The sequence below is a fragment of the Dermacentor albipictus genome, chromosome 7, assembly GCF_038994185.2.
Source record: "Dermacentor albipictus isolate Rhodes 1998 colony chromosome 7, USDA_Dalb.pri_finalv2, whole genome shotgun sequence".
Lineage (NCBI taxonomy): Eukaryota > Metazoa > Arthropoda > Arachnida > Ixodida > Ixodidae > Dermacentor > Dermacentor albipictus.
Window position 1 is genome coordinate 74468561 of NC_091827.1, and position 24315 is coordinate 74492875.

Here is a 24315-nt window from a genome sequence, read left to right on the forward strand (position 1 = left end):
GTTTGTTATCAAAAAATATATTCTGGCACGAAGTTGACTCAGTGCTGTTCTACAGGGACAAGCGATCCCTTCTTACTTAATGAAAAGCAGTAAACAACCTTGTCGACCGCAACGATGCCCCTGGCGTACATAAATCACTATTGAGGTCGTGTCACCAAGGGGTAGTTGGGGTCCCAGCAGGAACGGAGTGAAACGTCCTGAACCCTTGACATTTGGATATGCGCGGGTAAATTGGTCGAGCCAAACGAGCAGCCTATACTGGACCAAAATAATTGCAGGAAATGAATGTAATAGAGAATAGACAAATATGCGTCCACAATGAAAATGCGGGCTGGGAGCCGGAGTTGACTGGAATATGTGCTGTGTGCTGACACCGAATAACTCGCTACACCACCGCGTGGTTGTTAGCTCTCTGGTGTGTGACACAGACGATCGTGAAAAGATTTAAAGCGAGGTCACGCTAGTGGAACAGGACCCTTGACAAGCCGTCTCTCCGATTTCTGCCCAGTCTCCTCCTCACAAGGTGAAAATGAAACTGGTTGATTGAATGATTGAGCGGCTATTTAAACGCCGTTCGACATGGTGTAGGATAGGGCGCTCGACTGATAAATCAGGTGGACAGTTCGAAATTGCGGGCATCTCGCTATGCCGTTTAAAATACCAAAGCACTAGAAAACCCATGTTTTACGCGGATGCAACTCATGTCGGTAGTCAGGCGCAATGAATGATCAAAATGTATTTCAAATGAGAAAAGAGCTGAGATATTGACTAGACAAAAACGAATAGGGAAGCACTCAGGATCGCACATCAACGCAAGTTAAAAAAAAAAAAGGCAACAGAAAAGGAAGTTCCAAAGGCTGCAATCTCTCGGCACTTCGACGCTGTGTCACTGTCAAAAACGCGTTCTCGCCGTGTACACAGGTGGCCCCCTTCGCGGTATCCGTAGAAAGCCGCGACACACTGTCCCTCTAATGATCACGCGGTTTCGATCTCATCCTTGACACATCTCGACCACGCCTACATTACGCCGCGCGACGTGAAGGACTTGATCTCATTACGGCATCGAAGGGGCGTGGCCGACGAAGCGTTTTTCGGGCGACTCGTCGTCGCGAACCGGACGCGACGACTGCCCCCCCCTCCCCCATTTGCTGAGAGAGAGAGAGAGAGCGTCGTCTTCGGTGGTCACTGGTTTCGCGGGAGAAGGGTGACGGGGGGGGGGGGGGGGGAGGGTAAATCATGATCGATAAATAAGGCCGAACGGGCTCAGCAATTAACTGTCTGTGCAACGCTGGAAGACGAAGAAGAAGCGAGGACGCTCGAAGAGCAGCTTTCTCTCCTGGAACCGAGTTGTAATCTGTGGCTGCTCGTCTTCCTCTTCTTGGCTCCTTCGCCTCTATACTCGATGCGAGCGCGTGTCGGATCTCGGCAAGTGTGACAGAGATTGAGAGGGAGAGACCGCACGCGAGTCATTTTCGATAATCGCACGCTCCGAGCTTCGATGGCGGCCGTGGTCTCGGGATCGGTAGCTCGGGGACATCACGCCTCGCGTGGTGCGGCCAGTGCTGTTAGGTGGCTGTATATAGGTGCCCTTCTCTATGCACAAACGAATAGCAACGACAACAGCGGCAGCAGCAGCGGATAAGTTCATCACGGCGTGAAGCGTGATGTCCCGCAGCCATAGAATGATGCGGATATCGCCGAAAAGGATCGCCGCGCATTGCCGAGCGCGTGCAGGGCGTGCGAGGAACTACCGCGTGCATTGATTCTCGCGGTGGCCATGTATAGAGGGTGCGCCGGAACAACGAGTGAGTGCCTGTCTGTACGCTGCGCACACAGTTGGGATAGAGAGAGAAACTTTATTGTAATTGTAAAAATTTGAAGGAGGGGTGGTCAGAGCCTCTCAGTCCAGGGCCCCACTGGCCTCTGCCGCCTGCCTGACCTGGCTAATTAAGGACTTTTGTCCTGCCAGGTCGGAGCGGGCGAGCTGTGCCTCCCACTGCTCCATTGTCATACTGGTGTTTGGCTTATGAGGGTACTTAGTGCACTCCCAGGTTATGTGCATTAGGGTAGGTATGCCGCCGCACCAAGGACAGTTGGCCCTATAACGAGTGGGATAGAATCATCCTCGGACCTTCACAGGCAAGCTCATGAATGTGGTGCAGGTGCCGTTCTGATTGTACACACCTGTTGTACACCTTCTAATGGATGTGTATTTTGATCCCAGTTTCAGGCATCATAATTTGACTGAGAAGTTCAGCGCGTAGTATTCAGTTATTTACGCTTTCTTTTCTTCGTCTTTTGCATAAACGAAAATGTGCGATGCTGCCTCTGCTATTCTGCGTCATTGACGTAAATTCTGCAGATTAGTGCCTACGGTCACTGCAGGAATGCTTGTGTATCATATGCTTAAAACGTTAGCAGGGCACCAAGAGCTATGCGGACCCTTGTCGCACAAACGCTTGCTTGCTTCCTTGCTTGTAAGTCAAAGACTATACACGCGTTTGCGCGAGATGTTTCAATGCGAGTGCGTTTTCCCAGTTAGCGCTTATAGATTCGCCTCATGGGTAGACGTGAACTTGCACTAATTAGAAGTGCTGCTTGAAATAAGCGGCCTTTCGTTTACTTGAAAGACCGCTTTATTCTAGGACCGATTTATTCTTTATTTTAAGCTTTATTCAAGATCCTTTGGGCATGATCCTTGATATGATCCCATCCTTCCTTAATTTTTTTTCGCGTTTTTTCACTTGAGTGATTGAGGGACGTAGAGCTGTGGCTGCAAATCCTTGAGACAAAGCAATTAAAAATACAGGTTATCATTTTTCTTCAGGTTATTCTGTTTCACTTGTGGGCGTTTGGCAATCGCTTAAAATCCTACTGATGAGAAAAGGCTGTCGAACGAAATAGTACTTCCAAAGTACCCCCAGGGTAAGTGTTAAGTCACGTTTGCTCTCTTCTTGAGTTAAGTATCATGCCCTTAACTGAATAATATGTCAAGTTTTTAGCAAAGTTGATTGAATACTGCACTGTCCTTTTTTACTAAATGTTCCTTGACTCTTAGTTACAAATGTAAGTGATAGTTTCAAACATGACCCATGAAAGATGTTTGACAGATTTTCTCTTCACCAGACCTAGTTCGTGCTTTGTAATATGCCATGGCCTCTTGTTGGGGCCATTGTAACATTTCTATACGTTGTGCACCTTGTTGAATCGACATTACTTCCATGGAAATTTTCGCTGCACCTTTAAATGAAACTGTTTAGTGTGCGTTATCCAAGCCATGTACATATCTCTCCTGCTTGAATTCTTGTGGATTTTCTGCAAAGATGCCCCGCTGTGCTAAAACTTCTTTAAGGTGCATCCAAGCGGCATGCATGGCCACGCATTGACTATATAGGAAATTTACTGCAACATGGTCATATGTAAATCCTTATTTTTTTGCCACCCTTAGGAAAGGGTGTTAAAAATTTCTGTAATCGTAATCTACTACCTTCCACACGAGTTGAGCTGACGTCGTGTCGAAGTGAGGGCGAAAGACTGGAAGGTAGGCAGGCATTTCTTGCCTGAAATTCTTTATTCTTAAATAACTGGTGTTCTTAGATAACGCCCCATAATAGAATATGTACCGCAGAGATGCGAAGTTGATAAAAGCTCGAAGTTCTATATGTACTGGCGCAAGATATTTGCCATTTGCTGAAATAATTCAACACGTAGGACTGGAATATGCTTATTTGCATTTCCTAAGCTATTTGCCTATAATTAAAAATCTAAGCTTGCGTTTCCAGCTCGTAGAGCGCTACGCTGTTTGATATTCAAATGAAGATGCCTGATGTAAGTGGCTCGGGTGATTTTGAATTTATAAAAGTTGTTCTATTGTCGGGCAAGTCAAAATCCTCCTTGAAAGAGAGCACCTTTTACATAACGGTGGATTTTTTTTTTGCAACATTTAATGTTTGTCTCATGTACCAAAATACTCATTAGCATTCTCCGGGAAGCAGTACGTGTTAATGACGCTTAGCCATTTTGGTCAGTGCTTCCTTATCCGGACGTTAGCCGGTTCGACCTTGCTCCGACGCCAATCGAAATAGCCGGGAGACACGCGCGAAAATTGATCCAGAATGCCCCCCCCCCCCCTCCCACCCGCTTTCCGCACAGGTAATACGATACCCAACTCCGCAATTAATTAAAGGCAACGAAAAAATCGAACGAGGCTGCATGTCGCCCAACTTTCCGAACATTTTCTTTTGCTTATCACTTATTTACGACCCCTCGCAAACGGCGATTTTCGCGTCGCAGCTCGCACTGCATAGGCTAACTTGGCAATGCGCGTTGGAAGGCAAGGCATCCCCTCCCACGCCGAAGGCTACGCCTACAGAGTCGGGCTACCGCAGGTCGGGATAAAAACGGGGAAAAATAAAAGGCGGTTAGCAATTAGGCAATCTCGTTCTTTTTCTTTTCTTTATATTTCTATTGCGAAGCGCGCAGAGAAACAATACGGCGAAAGTCTGTAATGAGCGCAGGGGCGTTAATTAGGAGGCACTGGCTGCGTGCCAAGGCTGCGCAAGTATGGTGGGCGCGTACACGTGTGCGTCCGCGCAAGCCGGGCGCACACGGGAACAACGCGCTGCACTTCGCTGAGGGGGCAGCTGCGCAGAACTGGTAATTGAGTTAGCAGCAGATAAGCGGCCCGCATGTACTACTCCGCGGGCCAGTGTTGAACATCGGGCGACAGTCGTTCTTGGGAAAGAATTATGAGCTCTGGAGAGCCGGTTCCTTACGCCCAGAGAGGTGCGGAGCCTCTACAGGAGTGCCCCGAGTTTGTATCTTCGAACGACGATTGAATGTTTCAAGCGCATGTTTTTGCGGCATAGATATTGATAGGCAAAGCTGTTTGAGAGATGTAAACGATAACACCCTACTTTTTGTAACAGTTCTTGGGAGCTACTGGGCTTCTGCGGGGAATATTTCTAATTTCAGACGTCAATCTCGCGACAGAAAGCTTTCTCGGAACATAAGTAGTGCACGTATACTGCCTTTCCTGCTGTCATTCGTGTGATTGCTGTGTATAGCATAAGGAAAAGTAGTTGGAATGAGGTTGTACTCGGTTACAGTAGGACAAAACGGTCTGTTTTCTGTTTCAGGCTAGTACCGAAATTGCGTGAAGCAGCTGATTTCGCAGGGTTTTCGTATCGATGGCGATGAGTGAATTACCGAAACGCAGTGCTGGTCTACTTCTACAGTTGATTTCTTCTCTTGTCTTCCTCTCTCTCATGCCTCCGCGTGTCCACGTTCACGCCCCATTTGGGCAATGCCACTTCGCCATTGACCCAGCAGTGCAGGCGACGAACAAGGTTTCCACACACAGCGCCAAGCTTGTCGCCGCCGTAAACACATGTCGGGGATGTTGCCGTACTACAGCACGGTCGAGCGCCTAGACACCTTGCTCCCGGCGAAATTTCCAAGTGCAAACAAATGGGTGGGCAGCTTCGTACGCGTTGCTACACGCCACGTACGGGCTACTAGCGTATCTGCTCCTGCCCCGCAGTCATCGAAAAGCAAGGGGTATGCACGGCTGCCGTCCGAGGTCGCCCTGCTCGCTCGCTCACTCACGCCCCCTATATACGCCGAGCGCTGCTGCTGGCCGCAGGATCGTTAAGCGCGTACGAGATGCAGCCGAGATAGAACAAACCAACCCCGAGTGAAGCGGTGCGGTTGTCTCTGCGCGAAAAATGAACGCGGACCGGAGTGCAGATAACGCGTCCTCGTTCCAGTGCGCGTGCGCATATTTCCTTGTGGGTTTAGGCACGCATGGGATCAGCTCGGAGAACGCAATTCTTCACCCAGAAGTTGAATTACTCGCCAGCAATTTGCCAAAAGTTATGAGCAGGCAGAAAGAGCCAAGGATATGGCATAGATTATAGCTAACGGGGCTCGGCCACGATTCAGAGGAATCAAAGACGAAGAGGAGAACGGGAAATTATGCTGTGTGCGTTGCCTTACAAAAGAAAAGTGCCTTTCACGCAACAGAGAAGCACACAAATAAACCGTCGATGTTGAACGGGACTCCTTTACACAAAATATTGTCGAAAGGAGAATAAATTTTCTAGAAAGACAGCAAAAATGCACGAAAAGAAGGCGGACCTCTTTATTTATTTTCTTTATTTATTTATTCATACTGCAGGCCAACATACTGGCCCATGCAGGAGGGGTAATACAGTTGACAAGGTAATAACAATTCAACAAAGATAATAAAAAAAATGTGTATATAAACAGTGCATGAAAATGATGCATCCCATAGCCACGTTACAAAAATCACGGTAATCTTATAGTACGATCGGACGCCATGTGGAAGTGTACAAAACAAAACAAGAAAATAAGTAAGTATCATTGTACAAAAACGCTTCGGACTGGCCAAAACGAACTGCAGAAAATATTGCAGTCGTCAAAAACTTTCGGCAAGCTATTCAGATCGTTTGCTCAGGCAACCTGTTCAAACAAAGTATGCAATATGACATTACCAAAACACCTTTAGATACCGTAAGTGATGCTTTACATGAAATTGTTCAACTAGATTAAGGTATGGTTCTTTGTTAAGCGTTTCACTGGCCACTACCAAAGGACTGTCCATAATTCAAGTTCTTGTACTTAAGCTAGGGACCTGTGCATCATCTATTGGTTGAATTGATTGCAGTTTCAGAATGAGATTAAAGTATAGGGACACTGGCACTCCTCGTTGGCCTCGTGCCGCTTATACATTTTATCTGGAACGTACTAGTTGACCTGTTTCTTTTTCCTGGGAATTTCTCCAACATGTATTGGCACTGAACGCCTAAATAAGGGAATATATAGTAGTTAATTCCGTGATTATAATCGGGACGTCATTATTGCTGCGTATAGTGTTGCCTAGCTGACATTATTTGCGTGCTCTCACACAGCAAAAAGCCTTCGGGTCATGCTGTGTCAAGAAGTTGTATAATACTTCGTATCTTCAAGTTCGTTTATTGCTCGACGCGTTATCGCTACTCAAAGAGGCCGCCGCACATTTCGACCTGTGGGATTGGCACGCAGCCTGTTGGATATTTTCCCATGACGTCATGACGGTTCCGCTGGTGATCGGAAGCGAAAGCATTGACTTGTGCGACACGTAAAGCTGTCCGCACACTTGGCACGGCGAAGCACCAGATCTCGCCACGCACACAACTTATAACCAGAGGCGCATGAAATTTACATATTGAAGTCTTTAACGTTAGTCCTTGTCGAAAACAGAGTCCAACGGTACACACTGCTATCGATCGTGGCATCAGAACAGCTCACGCTCTTTACGAATCAAATGAAGTTTATACACGACGTCGTGTCATATTTATGGTCTCACCCGCCGTGGTTGCTCAGTGGCTATGGTGCTGGGCTGCTGCAGAGCACGAGGTCGCGGGATCGAATCCCGGACACGGCGGCCACATTTCGATGGGGGCGACAACACCCGTGTACTTAGATTTCGGTGCACGTAAAGAACCTCAGGTGGTCGAAATCAGAATGTGGTTTTGGCACGTAAAACCCCACAATTAATTTTTTTTAATACTTGTGGGCGCACATTTACATTTCGGCGTGCCCGTTTCGCAGGAGGACCTGCTGATCCACGGCGACAGCGTGTACGACATCATCGAGAAGCAAGACCACCAGGCCATCCAGGCGGAGTTGATGCGGAGCCCGAACCCCCTGGGGGTCCTGCACCACGAGCCGGACACGAGGCTCTTTCTGTGCCGCATGAACGTGTCGCGCAACGCACGGCGTCAGATGCGCTTCGGCGACCAGAAGGTGCGTCCTCGCCTCCTCGCGTGTGTGTACCTCGCGGTGCAGGCGACGAGTGTATAGTCGGGATACGGGGACACGCGCTGTCCTCGACTGAACAGTGCGTTTGTATCGGCACGTGACAAGTCCCGTTGCAGCGGGACGTATTCCTTGCGCATGTCTGAGGGAATCGAAATGCCTTATTTGAAGCATGCGGGCATTCTAGACTCTACTGAAAATGTGAGAGTTGGCAGAAAGAGATCCGAGGACAGTACTTGCGATGTCACAAAGCTGCAATGGACTGAAAGAAACAAGCACAAAAAGAAAGGGGAAGAAAAAGGAAGGCGGCGTTGACTGTGTTGCAAGACAGCATTTTTAGAGCACTTTTATATACTATTTGTAAGTTTCTGTAATGCGACAAGAAATGCTTCGACCTCCTTAGATTCGCCGTAAAACAACACTGTGAACGAGCAGATTGAACATTTCAGCCGTTATGGCTCACTCAGCTGCCGTTATAGTGAAACGAAGATACACGTGGGAACATTAATAATGAAACGACGAACCGTATGCCGCCGGACACAGCCAAGTATTGCACTGCGTATTGGAAAAGAAATAATGACGTCACAAGGAAATCGCATACGAGCAGGACAATCCCACGCCTAAGAAGCATCTGGATAGCCCTGCTGAGTGAGCAACGCCGAATGCTTCACTGGAATTGCCGGAATTCCAGGAAGGAAGGAACAGGTGGACGGCAGAGAGGTTAACCTGATTAAGTGTCCGGTTGGCTACGCTGCACAGGGGCATGGAGCAAGGGCAGAAAAGATAACAAAACAAGTCGAAGGGGAAAAAAATGCAATTCTCAATTCAAAACAGCATGCCAAACAAGCACACACCCTGTATCCGCTTTGTTTGCTTACATCAGTTTCTGAATTGTCGGATTCTTTCTAATTCGCGTATGCACAAACTACCCTGCATTAGCGTCACCGCCACACAATAATGTCTCCGTCCTCCGACTTTCCCGGGTACTCGAATGACAACGCATCGTAGCCTCTATAGCAACGTGTTTCGCGTCATCGCAGCTCAAACGCTATTGCTCACTCACGAGCTGTTGCATCAGCTTACGGCGACGTTCTCTGCCGCCGCAGCGTAAAATGCCACGCCCTGTCGCATTCGTTACCACTTTGACTTCCTTGCTTTCGCTTCCAACCGCGTAAACGAGGTTGACCACGAGGAAGCTCCACGAATTAGGTTGCGTGAAGTGGCGTGCCTTCCACTACAGAATGCGTGACGCTCCGCGCACGGAGGCGCCAAGTTCACTGACAGCTCCATTGAAGCCACCCGCCGAGGTACACGTTCGCGGAAGCGGCACACATCGCGGTAGCCGGGATTTCCCGCGGCAGGCAGGGCGCTTCTGTGACGCTTCGCTAAGCAGTGGCAACTTGTGTGTGGATCCGTTGTTTCGAAGCGTCTATGGTACGTTCGCAAGGAGCTGTTACGGGAGCAAGGAGCAATTCGCAAGGAGCTGTTACGTTAGAATTCTTCGGAGCAAATCGAAACCAATGCTGATGCTAGACGTATAGTTATACAAAGCGGCCGGCCAGTGGCAAACGATGTATTTAAGGAAAAAAGAAATGCTTTGCGAATTCCCGAATGCGTCGAACGAAGAACGCGTTTTACATTTTGAATCACAAAGCGTACTGCGAAACAGTCATTTTGTTTATTGCTGTGGCGCTTGTATGCAAGTGGAATTGTAGCTATGATTCAAGCATCACAACGCTTTCCGAGTAGCTCACGCAAAAACAGCCGAGCTGTACATTTCGGTATACTGTTTGAAATGTGTGCAGGGTGCTTAGGCGAACGCTTACAATATTTTGAAAGGCAGCCTTTCGTTCAGAGCACCGTTCATGAGCTGGTCTACTCCAAGAGGCGGACATTACTTGCAAGAAAAGAATGAAATTCATAATCGACTAATTAAAAAAAAATCACTAATTAAGTTTTTTAGAGAATTAGCTCGCGGCACATATTGTAATTTACAAGTTGTAGCTGGAGAGTTCGCAAGGCAGAACCATGGACTTGGAACGAATTCTCAAGATGACACCAGTTTCGAGATGTTGATTCCCGAACTTTGCGGAGAAATGCATTGGCATTCCAGTTAGCTTTTTGCTTCAATGGGTAAAACGACATTTTGGTAATAAAGTGACTGAAACGCCAATGCATTTTTCCGCACAGTTCGGGAATGAATATCTCAAAGCTCGTGTCATCCTGAGGATTCGTTTCAAGAGGATCCGCCTTATGGATTCAACGGCTAGAATTTGTAAATTGTAATATGGGCCATAAGGTAACGAGTTAAAAACTTAACGAGTAAAATTCTGTTAATTAGTCCATTATACATTTCAGTTTCTTGTGCAAGTAATGTCCCCCCTCTTCGAGTAGACCACCTCATGAACTAGAATTGTTCTCTCTGCCATAGGCAACCTTTAAAACATTTTGAGTGTTCGCTGAAACACCCTGTGTACTGGCAAACTACTTCAACAAGCCCTCCGGTCTAAAGAAATGGGATTTATCACGGCTGCGTGATAAGGTTCTGTCATTACTGACGTTGATAATTTGAACATGCCAAGACTTGCAATCATTCGTGCAATCATTCCCGAGGCGGTGTCAAGTGATATATAAGATAAAATAGAGGAAATCGTGGGTTTTAGTTATGTAGCGAAAAAAAGCTTTGTTTCTAGGGCACTTCAAAAATGGTATAATTGATTTCTGAGAATGTAAAATGTTACAATAGGAAACTAAAGGCCGAGGAGTCACTGGGAAACATAGAGGTCCATGATAAAAGAACAAACATCTGCAGATATTTCTACATCCTGACTACAGTCATGTCAAAATGGACATTTTATGTCAAATTGTTTAATATATACATACCATGTAGGCTGCTAGAGAGCAGTTAGATATTGTATTATGAACTAGCGAGCCACTATCGCTATAAAGATGGCCCTTTCCAACTCCAAGCACCCACACGCACGCTGACGATATACACAAAAGTAAAATAAAAAGAACAACAAAAAGAGAGAAAAAGACAGACGAACGCGATAGATGATGGGCGCATCATAACCGACGCTTGCGGTCCGAGGGTGATTGAAAGCTCGTTTTTCCCACCACAACCCCTGCCGTATCCACGCCTCGACAATGGAAGAAGCGGAAAGTGGAAACCTCGGCGGATGCGGACCGCCATGTTTTCTGCCCTGCCATCGCACGTCTTGTCGTCTGCTGGCCGTGGTTCTTTCAAGTGGAAGACATGCGAGCGCATACGTGGGACCGACGTCACCTTTTTTTTGTCGTTACCGTACAGTCCCAACCCACACACGACGGGTGTTTCGTTGTAGGGGCGGAGGGGCGAAATCTTTCGCAATACGAAGAAATGGAAAGCGGAGGCTTCGACGCTTGCGCGCTACGCTATACGAGGCTGCAAGGGTGGTGAATGGCCGGTTTTCTCGACAGGAACAAAAACTGCGGTCGCATATCAATTACAGGTGTAGCTTAGCTTGGGTTCGAGGAACTCGTCGTTGAGGTAGTTAGCGGGCACGAGTGGACTTGAAAGACAGCCAGGACTGCACTTGCAAGGTTTAGGTCGACAATAGGTCAAAGCGAGCTACCTGGCCTCACAACTTTCCGGTTCATAAAGTACGCACTAAAGCTTAACGCCACTTCCGCGTTTCTTTAAACATATTGAATCCCCCACGACGACTGCGACATTATCTGGTACTGTGTATACATTAGCAAACAACAACGTAGACATTTTTCACTTTATGATCTATGAATATGGGCACACGGAACAAACATAAATACAGGAGCATATATCGAAGAGGAATGACGCAATCCTAATTCCTAATGATGCTAACATTGTTTTGTAAGTTCACCATCAATTTACACTGAAAGCACTTATGAAATGCCGAACCTCCGAAAGCATAGCGAACAAAACTACTACTCAGCCGCACGCGCAATGGCAGGTCCAAATATAAACAGGATCTTCTGCTCTGCCGGTGGAGACGTTCAGCGGCTACACAAAATACTACGAGAATATTCAACCGGTACGTAATAGACGCCGTGTTTCCTTCCCAGGCACTTGCGGTATGCACAACAACCGGGCATCGCCAACAGAGGAAGAACGATAGAGCGTTCACATCCGGACTTCAGAGCAGTCAACGACGCATTCCGCGCACAAGAAATGAGTCCGTACGGTTCAATACCAGCAAGGGAGAAACACCAGATGATTCCAACGAAACGATCAGCGGTTGCTCTCGGCAGACGACAACCAACAATGCCTGTAGCACATGCCTGTTCTACGGGCCAAAGGGGAGGGCGGGACGAGCGATGCCGTCTACTCGGACTGGGGTAGTGAGAACGGCGTACAGATGACCCTGCCGCCCCCCCCCCCCCAAAAAAAAAAGAAAAGGCAATCAAAAGAGAGTGCGCGATTTGCTTTTCTAAAAATGAGAAGAAAAGGAAGAAACTCTTTTGTACACGCCAGGATTTCTCCCTTGGAGTCCTGCCGTTTCCATCCCTGGGAACGAAACAATCTTCTTTCTGCCGCTCTTCGGTTTGTCTTCTGCTTCTCTTCTGCTCGTTGTCTGCTGCTCTTCTGTTCGTCGTCTGCTGCCTCTTCTGTTCGCGTCATCCCCGCCCCTCCGGCTAAGACGGCATTGATTTCTCGTTCTCGAGAGGGGAACGAAGAGGAGCGCCGCTCTTCTTCACCGGCTGAGATGCATCGGCCATCCCGAGCCACTCTTATTCACAGCCGCGTTTCGTTTCGCTTCTGCGTACGGGCGAGTGCAGAAATGGAGAGGCGTTCCGCGTATCGTCCTCTGTTCCGCTCGGCTGCCCCGAATGACCCTTGTCGTCGGAACCGCGCACATTCGTCTTCTTCTTCTTATTAAGTGCTGCGGTTTCAATCTCGCGTGGCGAACAGTGTTTGTCGATGCATCTGTAGCGTGTTCGAAGCGCTGAATGACGGCCGCTAATAAGCTCGTTTCGTTTGTAGCGGCTACTGACCCATTGTAAGCAACACGTTGTTGGGGACACTGGCTTTTTACGATTGCTTGTTTCGTGCAATGCTATATTGCGTACGCCACTTTCTTGCACGCCTTTTCGCATGTCGTGTTCTTACTTTCTTGAGGCAAAGGGCGCCACTTGCTCTCGTACCGGAGTGTTTGTTGACGCATTTCCAGTGTGCGGGGAGGGTTGCGCCCGCGTCAGAGCGTTCATACAGCCTGCCTACGGATCGGCTACAGTTTAACTGGTTATTCCTAAGTTTATGCATCGTTTCCAAGTGTCTTGGCAAAAGATATACTGAAACGTTCCGCATGCACTCCAATAATCGTACATATTTTCCGTACGATTATTGTGGACATTTGACGGTGTTGTATGGAATCGCCGTATATTACGTAAGAATTATACGAAAGGCAGGATTAATTACTGGAACGACAATGTTAACGTTTCAGTAGGATGTAACTGTGTCGAAGAGCACCGCTGTTGACGCTCCTGGGCGCGTCTAGCATTGAATCAGGTGCAATAAGTAACGGGATCACCTTCGTGCGCGTATAAACGAGCTCAACCTCACATTTCACGCATGCAGCTGTTATTTCAGCCTTGTTTGCGCTGTCGTTTGTTGAACACCACACCTTTTTCTCGATTACCGCAGGTGGTCCTGGTGCAGGGCCACTTCGTGTCCTACCTGCCGCTGTGTAGCCGCAACGAGCCCGTGTTCCTGGCCACGTGCACTCCCGTCGCCATGCCCGAGACGCGAGAGTGCGTCGTCCAGGGATCCACGTCCGTGTTCACTTCCATACACTCCATGGACATGAAGTTCCTACACCTGGACAGGAAGTGAGTACCCGCACATCGGCGTGTTGTCTTCGCCTCAGCGCACGTCAAAGGGAATACTCGCATCGCCGGAGAGAAACCCGCCGCTGAAATTGTTCTAGGACAATTGGCAGTAGACATAGTTCACTGTATTTTTGTACCGATTCATATGGCAAAGAACAATGCTGCCTTTTTTTTTGTTGTTCACGTTGTTCAAGAGGTCATCTTGTTTTTTTTTCCTTCGTAAAGCTATCGTTCCTTGAAGGGCGCTTGGTAAGCTAATTTGACCCAGGTTGGCACTATTGCGCTCTAGATGATATCATAATCTGCAAATATTGCCACATAAACCAAAAATTTACACATGAAATTCTAGAAGAAACTATGAATGTGCAGCCGCCAAATGTCAGCAGGCATTCTTCACATTTTGTACTCGTTTGAACGATAAACCAGTGCTGCCACTAGTTAGCAAACTCTACAATGCGATGAATCGCACTCGAGTTCGGGACAATTCTGTTGGAGCTATAATTGCTCATGCTATCTTATTTCTAGAGCACATATAACCTTCTGTAGATTCAAGTGTTTACCAATCTGAATCTAGATACTGCCTAAAAAGTTACACGTCCAGTTTGAAACCAAAAGGATAATGAGCAAGCCATATATCTGTACTGCCAATCATACCCTTGCGGGCTGGACAGCCAGGCAGCACTTGCTAGCCTCAGTGTTTCGTATAGCATTACTGGTACAGAACTATATGCAACTCTGGCCGACGTTCGCGACGGGTTCGTTTTCTCCTTACTTCGCAATTGATCACCCATGAAATGCGATACAATGCTGTTACAAAAGATCCCAGTTATTGGTGCAATTGAGGTTGCTCCAGAAAGCCTTGGAGCCACTGGAATTGAAGTGCCTGCTTTTCTAATGTCGTCTCGGAATCACGTGTATAGGGGCGCAGATTTTTTAAGCACCCGCAGACAGCGTTTTATGTTTGTTTGTTTGGTTGGTTGGTTGTTTGTTTATACGATGTCATAAGTCCACTGGAATTGCTGTAAAACCGAAGAATGGATTGCGATATCTACTACTTAAGCTCTTCTCACAGCTGTCATGCGCGTCATCGATGCAGAAAGACTTGGGAGGCTAACCACCTCGAGAAAGAGGTTATCACTGACACCCACGTTTCATGCCGCAATTAAGCTTTGAGAAACAGTAAAGACAATTCTGCGAGAACAATACTGCGTGTTGTTGCATTCTTCACAAGTATACTACAAATTGTTCGTTGCGGTTCTTGTAACTGTTCTTGTTGGCGCATAATCAGTATATATTAAGCAGCGCTACCTGGAACGCAGACGAAAAAAAAGAGAGGATGGCATGACCGCGCTGTCCTCTTCGTTATGGACTGGCAGTGGCTGTTTCCCTGAGGAGGGGAACGGTTATACATGCAGCCCCTGAATTCATGGCATAGTTTTCGGATTCAGTCGTCTGCATTCCTGTGGGAAAGACCCTTTAAAGAATGACTGGTTGTAAAAAAGCATAAAGAAGTTAATTTCCAGCTGGATAAAGCTATCTCGTCATTGAAGCGATAGAAAGAACGTGTTTCCTTGAGAGCTCTGAAAGTAGTTTTGTGGAAACATGAAGAAAAAAAAAACAAGAACAGCAGAGGGCGACCACGTAACACAATTACAACTGCAGCGAATCAAAGCGCGTTCTCGCTTCCGGACTACCGCAGACGCCATGCGCTTTTCGACACGGCTGCGCTTCCGCTTGCACTAAAATGCGGAGGCAGAAGTAAAGCAGGGAATTCAGCGTAGAATAGGAGCAGCCTGCGGAAGTCCGAGGAAAGGTGGTCTCATTTACAGGAGCATCGCGAAGGGTTCACGAATAAAAAAAGTAAATGAAAACGCAGGCCGCGGGGCACTTTAGCCCGACAATGCACCGCATACCCGGGAAATGATGTGCAAGATTTCATTAATGCGCCGAAAACGGAGGAGATACTTACGTTTCTGGGAGCTGCGTTTTTTGCGCGTGACATTACACGTGAACGAATGCGAAGTTCTGTGGCAGTCAGTCGAGTAAACGGGACCAACAGGATAAGAGAGAAAGAAAGCTCTCGCCCCGTTTTAAAATTTGTCGTTTCTGCGGTCGTTTAATATTTATTTAAGGTTCTCGAATTACGGCGGGCGACGATGACAACTGGGAAGTGAGCAAATGAACTGTGCAGCACTCGGTGCATTAAGTCAGGTGCCTCTGCTGCGCACAACACGTACTTCGAAGCCGACAGTTTCCACGCGAGAATCATTCTCTACGTGCTGCTGTGGCTTCGCGCCGCTCTTGAAATTGCATGCACTCTCAAATGCTCTGCATTTCAATTTTTCTTTTCCCTACTAGTGAATACGACTGTTCAACTTTTGTTGGTTTCGCGCCTAATTCAACGGGGATTCCGCAGCGCGCATGGCAGAAGCGCAATACCAGCCCTCCTTAAGGAGGAGCGCGGATGCGTACAATCTATAGGAGAAAGGAAACGGTACGACACAGCGCTTGGTTGCGGTTTCGGTCAGTAGACATGTGGTAAAATAAACAGCAAGGTCGGACGAGCACTCATGGAGACATTCGTTTATAGGCCGAATTGACGCAGAAGGTTTGACAAGTGGTTAAGATAGACTACTATAAAGCTCGTGCCACTGTTTATGTAACTTTGATAAAATTAGAACAAAGCGCGTATATATATTGTACAAACATAACGTTCTACTCTAATGCAGCTTTGCTCTACGTGCGTTCAGGTTCAAGGCGTCCTTTCGTCGGTCACTCCTTCTCCTTTTGTTTGTAACTTCGGTACTTCTCGCATATATATCCTCAAAGCGTACATTTAACTGAAAAGAACTTCTTTGCGAAGATGGCATTCGGCTTCACGTGCATTGTTCCAAACGTCTCATTAGCGACATGCGCAAAAGGGAAAGTGTATGCGTCTGATATTCCAGAAGTAACGTAAATAAGTATTATGGTGTCATCATTACTTCTTCAGGTTCATGACTGCTCATTCGTCGTTCACTCAAGCCTAAGGTTTCGCATTTTCGTTCAGCTTTGTGTCAGCTTCAGTGGGACGTTTCGTTTTCGCGGCGCAGGACATGCCAACCTCCTTTTATGCTCGTCTTTCTTTCTTCTCTTTTTTTGCGTACCGAGAATTTCCGCGTTTTCTTCGTTGTCCTTAGTTTCTCTACTTCTTTAGCTGACTCCGTACGGAGCGCATACGGATGCCTGCGCACTCCCTGGCCGCTTTCTAAGAAACGCCGGCTCGTGATTCTCTGGTTCGCAGCCGCAATAATGGCCGCCAGCGCATCCCGGCGCAGAAGCTGCACAAGCGAGCAACTGCGTACGGCGTACCCGTGCCTCGCACACGGGCCAGGGCAGCGCACCTAGAAACCCCATAAAAAGTGGGAGTAGCGGCAGCTGCGCTCTGTTACAGTGTGTCGCGCGGGTCCACCGACATTTCGGGGGGGGGGGGGGGGGGGGAGGGCTTCTTTTAAAGCGCGAACGCCAGCCGCGCACCGTCCTGAAAAAAAAAAAAGAAGGTAGCCTAGGTGTGTGTGGATGAGGTGGGTGGCGTGCCATTGTGCTTCCCGCTGTGTGTTGCCTGCGCGTGCGTGTGTAAGAGGAAGTGATTTGCATTTGAGAAGAGGGTCGCCGACGAGGCATTCCCATTGGCGGCAAGATTTACGGGCCACGTCCGCTTCGCGTTAGCGGCGCGGCGCTACCGCCAGAACGTGAGCTGTGAGTTACGGGGCGTAATTAATGGCGTGCGGACCGAGTTGACGCCGTTGGAGAAGAGCGCAATTGAAGAATATTTGTATGGCTGAGAGTTTGGTCTGAGCGCGTGGCACTTCAGGAAATGGGGGACACTGTTTGGTCTCTCTGACATCCCGCAAAGACTATATCCAACTGTAGATGTCTCATTCACCATTCACCTCTCGAGCGAGGAATTGTGCGAATGGCTAGCGGAGGGACGAATGTGCCTTGAAGGCTCGACTGGCAGCCGACCCATAGAGATCCGTGTAGTGGGTAGATCCGTCAGTGTGCCTTCCATGACGTGTGCCCCAAAATGTTCGGTTGTCCTCGTAGAACTTTCGCTCTGTATAAATTCAAAAGTCACGTGCGAACGGGACTCTTAAGAAACACCTGGCTCATATGTGATGGCCTAAAGTCCCGTGTCAGGTTTTTTTTTTTGTCCTTGTCCTCTATTTGCGCTAATTCAGCGAGCTGAAGTAAGTGATCAGAATCTCGTTGATGAAGGCCTGTTTTCTTACGCCGTCTCTGATTCGAGACACTGCTTAGTTTGTTGCTAGCTTCTGGAACGCACAACACTTTTTTTTTTCTGGTGTACGTTCGAAGACATACACTGTAAAATAATTTACACCCTTAAAAGTGAAAAAAGAGTGTAAGTGTGTCCATAAATCACACCCTTAGGGCGTGATTTATATAATTGGCACCCTAAGGGTGTGAGTTATAAACGCATTTAAACACTTTTCACTTCTTAGGGTGCAAATTATTTTACAGTGTACTGCACGAATGCTCTCGCCTTGTGTGACCAAAGGGGGAGGCCAAATTTCACGACTATGGGTTTCAGCAAGGTCCAAAGCCGACGTTGCTTGTGTAGTGCGAACGTACAGATCTGTGCAGGATTTTAACGAGAATAGCGAGCGTTTGACATCGCTGAAAGCCTCCTTTGCTAGCAGCAGCTTTTCCCTCATTCGGTCACTTTTCGTCCGGCAACAGAATTATTTAACCGTTGACATATATGTTAATCAAAGAAGTACGCGACAACCTATGCTGCGTGGTTTATCACGGAGATCTGTGCGCACTTGTCAGTCGTCTAAGGAAAATTTTAAAGCCTCAGTTTATTGCAAAATGCAGTCTAATAAAGTGTGTTCAAGGAAGAGGAGGGGGGAGGGGGGAATGACTAAGCAGGATGAGGCTGGCCTTGCAAAGACAAGGTAATTAATTGCTTCGGCCTATCATCCGCTCTTGTGTGGAACTAAATAGAGCCATATGGTCTGAACGGAGCGTGAGCATGCCCGTTGTCGATAACGCTATCCCATGACAGACAAGCTAGGCGAAAGATAGGTGAAATTCTGCTGCTTCCTCCAACTTTACGCCGTAACCACGTAGCGTTTTTACCAACGACATCAAACGAATGGTGACGTTTAGTAAGTAATGATAAACGCTAATACTCGCCGATAAGATCGCTATTTTTTAAGAAGCTTCAGGAGAAGGCTATAAGCATTTCTCTCCTGAAGATCGAGTGTTGCCGCGAGAAGAACTAAGTCCTTCGCACCATGCAGCACGTGGAGCCGTGGCATGTTTTAGTCTATAAAAGTGATTCTCGCTGCATTTCACAATGTCTCAGCAGTCTGACAAGTAGTCGCTCACATCGCGTACCGTGAGCGCTTCAGGACAAACATCCAGGGGTGGTTTAGCCGTAACATGCGTCAGAAATGCGTGACCATTACATCGCACCTTTTTCAAGTGTCGCGTGCGTTCACCACATTGCAAAATGTATATCGAGAGCTGTATATATATCACACATGTGTATATATATATATATATATATATATATATATATATATATATATATATATATATATATATATATATATATATATATATATATATATATATATATATATATATATATACATACATGTGTGTGTGTGTCAGTGCACCTAATGATCGATTTCGATTGCTCAAACTAACAGCATTCTCGGTGGCACAGCTCCTCATCGTAGATTAGCTCCGTCCGTATGCTAGCACGCCTAACTACACTCGCCGAGCCTTAAGGCACCCTTCTTCACGGGCTAGATATACTTCATGTGCGTACGCGGTAGTGGACGGTAGCACTGGCATTGCCGACGCCGGAGGAGGAGAAGCCCGCTGCTAAACTGGCTACTTCGCACGGCTATACGACGGGCACGCTCTTTGACCGTGCACCTCTATATGGTGCTTCGTCGTGATGATTGCCTTTCCCAGATCGTGATCAGCTCCCTGCTGTAGCTCGTCGTCCAGGCCTACTTTGCCCGCAGGGGCGTTCCTCAATGGTGACCAAACTTGTTCGACGCGGGATCCATCCCGAACCAGCCGAGTACGCGCTCGGTGCACCGGGAAAACAGAAGCGGGTGCTCACGATTTTGGCTCCAAACGCCGCCGGGAACTACGCGCTGTAAATCATACCGAGTCCACCGACGCGCGCGTGCACTACACTATAGGCACCCCGCGATACCGTTCTCTCTCAAGTGCGTTCTTTGTGCAGCGTATACCCGTAGTGCCAGCCCGGAGTAACGGTTAGGGACTGGCGTGACGCAATTAGAACGCGAGTCTGAAACCGGCGACGAACCCATTTCGACTTCTCCTTGGCACATTAACATGGGGCGCACTGCTTGTGTCCGATGACCCGCGCCGATATTGCTAATGGGAGCCCGTAGGGGGAGCGTGCGTTTTTCGGATCACGGTTGAAGGAAAGAAAGAAGGATGCATTTAAGGCGTTCTCATTAACACCTGCGTCAGATCCAAATGCGGGCGAAGGGCACCAGCGTGCGGGCCCTTGTGTATCGGTAGCGTGAACGTATGTACCTGCAGTGCCCTCACGTTGCTGTATTCGGGTGTCACATGTCTGTGTAAGAGCACTGGGATGAACATGCGCCCTAAATACTTCGACGTACTACTACTTTTCTTGACCCGATAGCAGTCTCAGGCTCACGTCTTATCGGTTCGCGCAACTTCTCAAAAGGGGGCAGCATTTATGCTCGCACGTAGCTGTTCGTACAGGGAACTCCCACCGGAGAAGAATGATCTAAAGGTGCGTGCCAAAGAAATATTTCACAAGTGCTGTTGAATATGCACGAAGGGTCAATGTCACCAATGGCAGTTCTCGCGTCTGAGCTGTTCACCGAGCCTACTTTTAACGTTCAGAAGCTCTGGTGTGTATGACGCCTCCCAGAACGTGCATTGCGTTGCTTCACTGTACTCTGGCTGACTTGGCGAAGAAAAATATAAATCTCTTTAAGCTGTCGCTAGGAACCCGATGTCCTTTCATGGTTCCGAAATATACAAACTCGAGCAAATGCTGTAACAATTTCGTTCGTTCGCCCGGGTAAGCCTGAACAAAAGTGGCTGTACTTGATTGTCGACCTCGTTGTGGCATCCACCTGTACTGACAGCAGTTGGGCGCAAGCAAGATGTCCACGGGTGATATCTCTGTATGTCAGTATTACCAACTGTTTGCCTCCTCTCCGTGACAGCGCAGTGACTAGGGCGCTGCGGGCGCGCTACAATGCATTACTGCAAGTGCATGAGTAAGAAACACAATGTAATGCTGCAGCGTAAAGATTTATTTTCTTCGCAATATGGCAAGGGCGAAACTCGATATAATGAGACTGGCCTAATGACGACGATACGATAACAACGACAAGGACGAAGGCGTCGTGAAAAGGATGGACATATCGAACAACCGACGCAGCAAACTCAGTTCCGAGTTGCCAGCTGCTGTCGCAGTAAAGCCTTACTTTCGGGAGTCAGTGATGCACTAACACAGACGTAGAGCTCGTGACATGAATCGGCTTGGCCACGTTTACGGGGTCGAATGAGGCATGTCCAAGGCTCGAACCGAAGCTTCGAAAACCCGACCTGTCTTTCCTCAGGGCTAACGTGTCGATGATAGCACCTAGTCCTCTAATCGAAAGCGTGGCTGCAGCTTGATACTTTCCTTCATCGACCACTGTTGATCACTTTAAGTTTCTATGTTGCTATGGACACCAGCCTTGCTAGGATTTGATGTCATCCCGTGATGGCTTTCGCCGATGCGAAAAGAAGCCGTAGCGCCCGCTGTTCGAAGATCACACGTACAAGCCCGGGCTCAGCGCTATAGTTTCAATGTGTCCACATCAACGAGCCCCGGAATGGCTGCCCAGAATGCGCATTTTATAGTCTTCTGCAGGCCGCAGGAGCACATCCCGCAGCTTTCAACTCCCCACCCACGACCCGCCTTGTACTTCCTTAATTCAGGCTCAGCAGAAGCCTTACGGCTGACAGCGGCTTCTAAGCGACGCGTACTACCGAGCAATACGCCACACTGCACCCTGTAACGGCCGCGTTCTCTCGTGACGCGGCATGACGGAACGCGGTCGCCATGTTGGCTGCACGCGCACCGTTCGCGAGAAAGCGCGCTCCCGGATACGAGGGAGGACGTGCTCCCGGAGCACGCCAAAAAGAACTGGCCACGCCGTCTTCTTCTCATTATTATTACATTTTCACTCGTCCTCGTTCCCCTACAGCCCTCCACGGTATATCGCATCTATACCCCACTCTTGCAGCCTGCTCGGTCTCGATGATGAGCGCCGCTTTTTTCATCAGGCGCACGTCCATTGTTCCGAGCGTGTCCGGTTAATCCTACGCGAATCACGGAGCTTGCTGCGGTACAGTGGAAGGCGGTGCCTGGATCTCTGAGGCGATGCAGGCCTTGGGACGTGCGCGATCTTTACACCGCGTGACCCTGTGTATGCGGGGAACGTTGCGCGTAGACGGCAGTGGCGTTTCGTTACTCCTGTAGATGCGTAATTGTTTCGTCGAGAAAGCCGGTGCTCGCCGCGTCCTGACGTGGGCCGATTGATCACGACGAGCTGAACTTGAGGGAGTCGGTTAAGTGACGGCATGAAGCATTTGAAGGGCGCGCCTTTACATTTTGGCATCAACGGCCTCCTTTCCGTAGCAGCGAGAAAAAATATTCTAGCTTTCAAGCTGGCTCGAACAGTGCCGGGAGCGGCGTGACCGTGCACAGCCGACCGCAAAACTTCGCGGGAGCGTGAAATTCGCAAAAACTCTCTCGAGACCTCACCATGTAGCCCGGCATGTAGGCATGCAATGATCCTATACACTCGATAGTACATTTGAGTGTTGAGTGAACATTTTTATTTCAGGATGCTGGCACTAAGATGAAGCGTGCCCCCCCCCCCATCCCCCCATCCCCCCATCCCCCACCCTTTGTTTTTCATTTTGCAGCTGAGATCTCATGTTTTGTTGCCTTTTTTGGTTGCTTACATTGCATATATGCCACGCTGAGAATTTGATATGCGGGCTCAGGCATGTCATTATTTCTTACGAGCTCTCATAGTTTTGTCGCCGTCACCCGCTATTGCTGTCCGTGGTTGTTAATATGGGCAAATGCCTTCAAATTTCTCAGCACAAAGTAATTAAGAAAGCAAGTCTCCTGAGGTAAAGTAATTCTACAATCTATCTGCGTTGCCCAGGCGAACTTGTACTTCAGTATTTGTCCTTTGGGCACAGTGTTAGCTCTTTACAATTCACCCCTCAATTCCGATTGTTATAATTTTCCAGCAATTCCCAAAGCTGCCAATACACGATTCGCTTTAAACACAAAGATATAACCGTAAAAGATCCGGTTGCCGTCAGATGAAATTCCCGTTACGTCATCAAATAAACGTCAACAGGAAAGCTTGCTGCCTTGCAAGGACCGGTAGTAGAGAATCCGTGCAATACAGCCTCGCATTTGTAGTGCTCGCTAAAGACGGCCTCGCTTAAATAAGACACGCCGACTGTCAGCGGAGAACACGGTTAGCGCGGATCTCAGATGAGCCGAAACTGGAGCACAAGCAAGCGGGCTTAGATTCATCGGCCGGCCTCTAAATGCGTCTTCATCGCCAATCTGTCCTTAGACACACACGCAGCGTGTACGTATATCTATGACTCGCAACCGGAAAGGAGATACTTCTGCCAAGCTGCACACCAGGAGGCGCTGTCGAAGCTCCATTTCTGGCGCTCGGAGCGAAACGCCGCGTGTAAGCGATGCCCATTTCGATCCGGCCACTTAGTGGACGCGATACGCCGGGCAAACCAGAGAGGAGTCTAAACCAGGAAAAACAACAACAACAACAACAAAATGAAGGAAGGCGGGGACGCTTTGAAGAGCGGCAGCTTGATGCCGGAGAATCTCGAAGAGGGCTGTGCGCATACGTGTAGCCGCTCGGCGGCGGACATTGACAAATGGACAAGCGCCGGTCACGGATGATTCGGCCGGCCTTTGAGGCGCGCACGAAGGAGGAAGTTTCGCATCTCGTCATCGGCCCGATGCGCTGCGCGCCGCCCCGACGTTTTTTGAAAGCCGCAGACTCCGACCTCCTCCGTACCTTCCCCCCGCTAATGAGCTCTACGCATCTATACAAGGCCGCCGGGGCGCCTTTATAAAAGAACGGTACGCGTAACAACCGGCGAGTGATGCACCTCCTGGCGGCCGGCAGTAAACACGGGCCCCCGGGAGGGAGTGAGAAAGATGGGTTGCAAACCCGCGTCCAGAGCGAAGGAAAGCAATGTATATACGCACCGATGCGTGTATACCGCCGACTCGGTCCACAAACGGAGCGCTTGACCACGGTGACCCGCCCTGAAGCGACGCCAGCGTTCGCACCACCGCCGGCTTGCAAATGCACGCGAATTTCGGCCAGCGCAACTCCACAGTCGGCGTATAGTTGGGCTCCGTAGTATCCCGAGAGATCTGTGCGCGCGCGGTCAGTACTTCGAAGAGCTCGGACGTGACTTCCATTAAGGGCGCCGGGAAGGAACGAGCCACGGGCAACTTGGAGCGCCTCGCACATACGTGAAAATGAGCACGGATTCTTT

At 48.6% G+C, this 24315-nt stretch overlaps 1 protein-coding gene across 5 annotated transcripts in view; it reads left to right on the forward strand.

The window, feature by feature from the left end:
- LOC135899107 (neuronal PAS domain-containing protein 4-like) overlaps positions 1-24315 on the forward strand; it is a 160192-nt gene that overhangs the window by 121716 nt on the left and 14161 nt on the right. For all 5 annotated transcript variants that reach the window (XM_065428384.1, XM_065428385.1, XM_065428388.1 and 2 more), the window contains exons 5-6: positions 7615-7809; positions 13481-13665. In XM_065428384.1, coding sequence (XP_065284456.1) covers positions 7615-7809; positions 13481-13665 — 380 coding nt within the window. The remainder of the gene's footprint in view (positions 1-7614; positions 7810-13480; positions 13666-24315) is intronic.